The sequence below is a fragment of the Phoenix dactylifera genome, chromosome 3 (assembly GCF_051530095.1).
Source record: "Phoenix dactylifera cultivar Ajwa chromosome 3, Ajwa_hap1_PhDact_Kaust_v1.1, whole genome shotgun sequence".
Taxonomy (NCBI): Eukaryota; Viridiplantae; Streptophyta; class Magnoliopsida; order Arecales; family Arecaceae; genus Phoenix; species Phoenix dactylifera.
This window is the reverse complement of record NC_143192.1, coordinates 36,115,487-36,121,486: the sequence shown is the minus strand read 5'-3', so window position 1 is coordinate 36,121,486 and position 6,000 is coordinate 36,115,487. Positions and strand designations below refer to the sequence as shown.

The window sequence follows — 6,000 nt, the reverse complement described above, 5'->3', positions numbered from 1 at the left end:
GAATAAACGACACCAAATGTTACAAGCAACTTCCATATGTTCATACATACGAATAAATTTGTACAATCAAAGATTTATAAATTATAATAACAAAGTCTCTCTACAGCTTAATTTTATGGATTCAATCTTCAAAAAAAATTTAAAATGAATAATCATAAAATCTAGTTTCTGTAAATAAATTTATGACAAATAGAGATAGAAAGACAAGTTTTCCATAAAGTGATGCTTCTCATATCTTATGATTTGCCAGCTTAATTTGTAGATATGAAAATAATCAAACAGGCATTTTTAATCTTATTATTTATATTATATTTTATATAAATATATTTTAGAAGGACACTACAACGAAACAGCTGGCCTTCAAAAGTTGGATCTAGAATATAGCTGTGGTGAAGCTGAATCTTGGGTAAAATAAAAAATAAAAGTGAGATTTAAAAGGACTATCAAAGCTTCGGCGGGCATATCACCTCCTCAAAAATAATACAAGGCGCTCAAAAACCAGCCTTATAATGCAGCATGACTGTTGAAAGCCACAAGACGAATTCGATGGAAACAGCGCACCAGCTGCATTATTGCTGTCCTCACTTGATGTTGCGATGGAAAAGAAATAAAAACATGCATGTACTTGCTATACTCCGAGCACAATTACATGTCTCAAGATGTTCTCGGAGCTTGGAACTTGCCCAGGAATCTCTCCCCCTGGCCCTTTCCCACACGAAAAGCACGACCCATCTTTTATCTATATATCTCATCAATGAACAGAACAGATCGAGAAGTATTAGAACTTTGATAGGTTATCGGCACCTAACAGTAGCAGCCATGGCACCACTCCACAAGGCTAAGGTATTGGAGCAGTGCCGGATCTCTCCTTACCCGGGTTCCACCGCCCGGCCGTCGATCCCCTTGACCTTCTTCGACCTCGTCTTCTTTCGCTTCCACCCGGTGCAACGCCTTCTCTTCTACGAGTCACCCCAATCCAAGTCTCACTTTCTCCACTCCGAGCTGCCCAAGCTGAAGCACTCCTTGGCTCTCACCCTCCACCACTTCTACCCCCTAGCTGGAAGCCTGACGCGCTCATGCGGCGGCCAAAAGCCCGAAATCCTTTGCTCCGATGACGACTTTGTTTGGCTAAACGCGGCGGTGAGCGAAGGTGACTTCTACGAGCTCTCAGGAAGCCATGCTCAGGATGTCAGGAGGTTCCATTCTTTGGTCCCTTCGCTGCACTCCTCCGGCGACAGGCAGGCCGTGCTAGCAATTCAGGCAACCATATTCCCGAACGCCGGCGTCGTCGTCGGCACCACGTTGCACCATGCTGTCGCCGATGGCTCCACCTATGCCAGTTTCATGAAGACATGGGCATCGATACACAGATTCGGCGACCAAGCAGCAGATTTGGCCGGACGGCTCCCGTTCTATGATCGTAGCGTGATCAAAGATTCCAAAGGTCTCGAAGGGATCTTCCTCACGGACCTCCAATTACTCGCAGACGACCAAAGTCTCGAGGCATGGGATCTGGATGGCAGGTCCGACATAGTGCGAGCTACATTCACGTTCCGCCGAGACCAGCTTGACGGTCTCCGGCAGCAGGTGGCGAGCAAGACATCGGCGCAATGCTCGCCGTACGCTGCGGCGTGTGGCTTTGTGTGGGCGGGCCTAGTCCATGCCCGAGGAGGCACGAGCAAGAAGAAAGAGCATTTTGGTTTCGTGACCGGGTGCAGAGCTCGGCTGGACCCTCCAATCCCATCAAACTACTTCGGCAATTGCCTTGGTATCTGCTGCGTCGAGGCGAAGCAGAGCGAACTCATCGGCTGCGACGGTCCGCTGATTGCCGCCGATGCTATTTGGAAGGTCATCAAGAGCTTGGAGGAGGGTGCATTTAAGGATGCCGAGAATTGGATCAGGAATGTGTACAAATATGCGTCGGTGGGAGCATTGACGGTGGCGGGATCGCCGAAGTTGGGAATGTACGAAGTCGACTTCGGGTGGGGGAGGCCAAGGAAGGTGGAGGTGATATCGATAGAAAGGACGGGAGCGTTGTCGCTGGCGGAGAGCCGGGAGGAGAAGGGAGGGATAGAGGTGGGGCTGGCACTGCCCAGCCACGAGATGGAGGAGTTTGTCTCGTTCTTTGTCAATGGGCTTTCGGGGCTCTCGTTGCCTCGGTAAATAATCCGGCAACGTCGACGTTCCCTATGTTCTCTTTGCTTCGAGTAATGGTAATATTATTTTTAGTTTACTCTGTACTTTTTCGTTAATAAAGTTCAATGGTAAAAGACTGGAAAATGAGTGCGATGGTGCAGAAATCCTGGATGGTTATTTTGGATGAAAGATACCAAAGATTGGAGCTTTGTCCAACCCACCCCTCTGGGTAATTATTTCCCGTTGATGTCTGAGAGGGTGGTTCGAGATGTTACTCCACATTGTTGTGAGAATAAATGACAAGGGACTACACTGTCTGCAACTCCATTCGGACAAAGCGGGAGTTTTCCCAGAAGCTTCAAGTTTCTTTGTTTCTGGTAAGATGTTTTTATTCCCTGCACGATCCCGTACAAAATGGCGTCCGTGACTCGTATGGCTTGGGATACCCTGCTACAAACTTCATTCAATGGGTAGAGGAATGTTACTGGGGGAACCGACTCACCGTGATCCGATGGAGGGTTAGGTTTTTTTGTGGTAAGGTAATGACTGGCTGCAAGTGAAGGGAATAATTCCTTAAAAAAGAAAAAAATAAATCAATCTTTTCATCCTCGAAACAAGACAATTATTCTGTCAATTCTTACTACAAATTCATCAATTGTGGAGGGATCCTTCGGTCTTTCTACAAATCTAGGTGGAAGGCAGCAGCTCCAATAAAGTAAAAATTGTTCACTTTTTTTTTTTTTTTTTGCCATAACAAATGACTTATAAATTTCTAATATGAATGCATATAAAAAGTTAAAAAATAATAAATTTTAGAGTGCTCTAGACAACTCCCCCTCACCAACCTAGAGAGCTCCTTCAGAATGGTCAGCCACATATGAGGTCATCCAATCCACAGCTCTATTGGCCTTCCTGCAGACAGGGCCGGCCCGAGCCCTAGGCGACTGAGGCGGTCGCCTAAGGCCTCGGGCCAATGGAAGGCCTCCGGGAGCAGAAGCTGGCTACGAGTCTTCCCCCTTGATGGAAGGGAGGTGGAGGGTTTCCTGGCCTGCAGAGGGGCAACTGGGGAAGTTGGGGACGATAGTTTTGTTTTGGGTGGAGAGAGAGAGAGAGGAGGGATTTGGTTGGCTTGATACACGCCTGAAGCCACTCTTATCTTTCATCCCTTCTCTTTTTTGGTTTTGGTCTTGGTTTTCCTTCCCTCACAAGTCATTACTCCTGATCCAGCTGGGCCATCAGGAAGAAAGATAGGGGGATTGGAGATGGACTTCTTGGAGGGTGGAGATTCTTTTAATTTTCTCCTCTCGGTTTCTTCTCCCCTCTTGGGTGGTAGAGAGAGAAAAGGAGGGAGGGGGTTGAATGGCTGCTGTGCCGTGATGTTGCAGTTGCAGCTTCGGTGCTCACTTGAAGGGGGAGATGGTCCTTAGCAAAAGAAAAGGAGGGTAGAGAAAGAGAAGGAGGGAGGGGGGGGTTGAATGGCTGCTGTGCCGTGATGTTGCAGTGGCTGCTTGGGTACTCACTTGAAGGGGAGATGGTGGGATGGGACTTTTACTAATTAGATAGAGTGAATTTTTCACAATGGCCCTACTTTCTCTTACAGAGAGGTTCCTTTCTGGACAAATTCTTTGACCGTGAAGCGCCATGGGATGACCTTTTCCTATTCTGCTCTTGCTTCACAGAATAAACAGTATTGCCAAGAACAGTTTTATGGGCCTTTTTTTTAAGTATTTTTTTTAATATTTTCATTCAAAAATTATATTAAACTGAAGAGACTTTTTGTCTACCTTTATTAGATTCATGCATCTTTGTTGAAATAGTGTACTTGACAGCAATCTATTTCCATAACATTTTTTTAGGTATTTTATATTTATTAAAAAAAATTATTATTTAAAAAAAAGAGGCCTCATTTACTGAATTTGCCTTAGGCCCCCAGATGTATTGGGCCGCCCCTGCCTGCAGATATGTTTGGCCTGGAAGGCAACGTCTTCACCTATCATGACCCAAATATCTCAAGCAATGGATGACAGCCACCCATATTGCCCGTGCACCGCTAGATCCAACCGATCGCCATAGCCGAGCCACCTTCAAGCAGGACTGCGCTGGTCCGTAGAACACATCGGGCTTGACACAGACTAGCCCAAACTCTCTTTAGCTCCGCCCCAAGAACAGAGATGCGATAGATCTAGCACCCACTAACAACAACTACCCTGGAGTCCGGGCCTCCGATCACGAAACACGTATCACCCCTCCTGCCACCATATAGCATGCATCCGTCAAATTTGATCTTGAGAAAACTCGGAAGTAGGGGCTCTCAGATGAAAAACACCATTCGTAGTGCTACAAGAGCAGATATAAAACTCCAGATGCCCAAGCTATCAAAGACCTGTTCGATAGACCTGCATGGGTGATCCCTGCCGTATGTACAGGGCCCGCTCCACGACGAACGTGAGTGTAGGGCTGCTCTCTTTAAATATCTATGGTAAGCAATATATATTGCCCCAATGGCCACATACCGGAATTGAGGGGCGGTGGCCCACCGTCTGAGAGCCTGGATGAAGGGACTCGATTGGCACCGAGCATCCGATGGGATATCGACAAGTCTTGAAACTCTCCTAGCTCGCCCACATTGAAACAAAGTGTGGTCCATGGTCTTCTCCATCCGCCACCCAGGGCACTACAGTTGGATACCTAGACCTCGCCTGCTCAGCACAAATCTCGTTTGATAGTTGGCCAAAAACCACCTTCTAAAGGAACAGCGCAACCCTCAGGTGAAGACCGAATCTCCAAATCCAGGCGCAGTTCTGCCTTGGGTGTTGTTTACTCTGAAGAAGGCTATAGATGTCTCCTTCTCCAACTCTGGGGCTCCATGACGTACACCAAACCCTCACATCCGGACCAACACTCCCCAGAACTACCAGCGATTGGACTCTCTCTGCAAAGTCTTCACAAAACAGATGGTTGATCCGGCTGGTATCCCACCCTGCACTGTCAAGGAGGAGAAGATCGCAAACCCGTGGCCCGTCCACATCTTCAACGTTGATCATGGTCGGTCAGAGCCCCACCAAGAGAGTATTCACCCAAGGGTCCTCCACGACATCCACACTGCACCCATTATCCATCAGCCACTTGGTGTTAGCCAAGGCAATAGGCATGTACCTGCAGATCTTCTGTCAAAGGAAGGAGCATCTCTGGCCACTCTGAGCTACCCCGCCCGCTGTAACCGGTCCTCATGAGAAGTCATCATCTGACTTCAGAAGCACTATGGCTCATTCACCTTCAGAAAGTATTGAAACTCCCTTCTCTCCACCTTGTCAGTGTAAGCCCTACCACCTCTCCTCACTGAGCCCTAGATGCAGTTGTGTTGCCCAGATAGACAACCCAAGAGGGGGGGGTGAATTGGATTTTAAAATAATTTGAATAATTAAAACGATGTGGTTGACTAATTAAAAACTATTGCAAGTTATTTAATTATGCTAAGTGCTGTGAGTGATGTGAGGGGAAGAAGAAGAGAGACAATCCAACGCAAACACAAGGTTTTATAGTGGTTCGGAGCTAACCCTTGCTCCTACGTCCACTCCCCAAGTCTCACTTGGGAATTCACTATAACCCCCTTGGATTACAGCCGGTTGTTTTCCAAGCTCACAACCAAACTTGTTGTTTTACGAGCTCACAACGAACTCGGTCGGTTTTCCCAGGCTCACCGACTAAAACCGCCCCGATTGTTTTTCCGGGATCACAATCAAACCCTTACACACGTTGGTTTTAACTCGGCTCACCAACCAACCACAATCCCCTTGATTCAATCCCCGATTGAACCAAGTAAATACAAGTTGTAGAAAGAAAATAGAAAATGAGCTTCTCAAA

General features: G+C 47.1%; 1 protein-coding gene across 1 annotated transcript; it reads left to right on the top strand.

The window, feature by feature from the left end:
* Nucleotides 1-365: 365 nt before the first annotated feature.
* On the top strand, nucleotides 366-2,300 carry LOC103723926 (phenolic glucoside malonyltransferase 2-like). The gene has a single exon (XM_008815024.6). The coding sequence runs from the start codon at nucleotides 517-519 to the stop codon at nucleotides 2,161-2,163; it is 1,647 nt and encodes a 548-aa protein (XP_008813246.4). The 5' UTR covers nucleotides 366-516; the 3' UTR covers nucleotides 2,164-2,300.
* The last annotated feature ends 3,700 nt before the right edge of the window (nucleotides 2,301-6,000 follow it).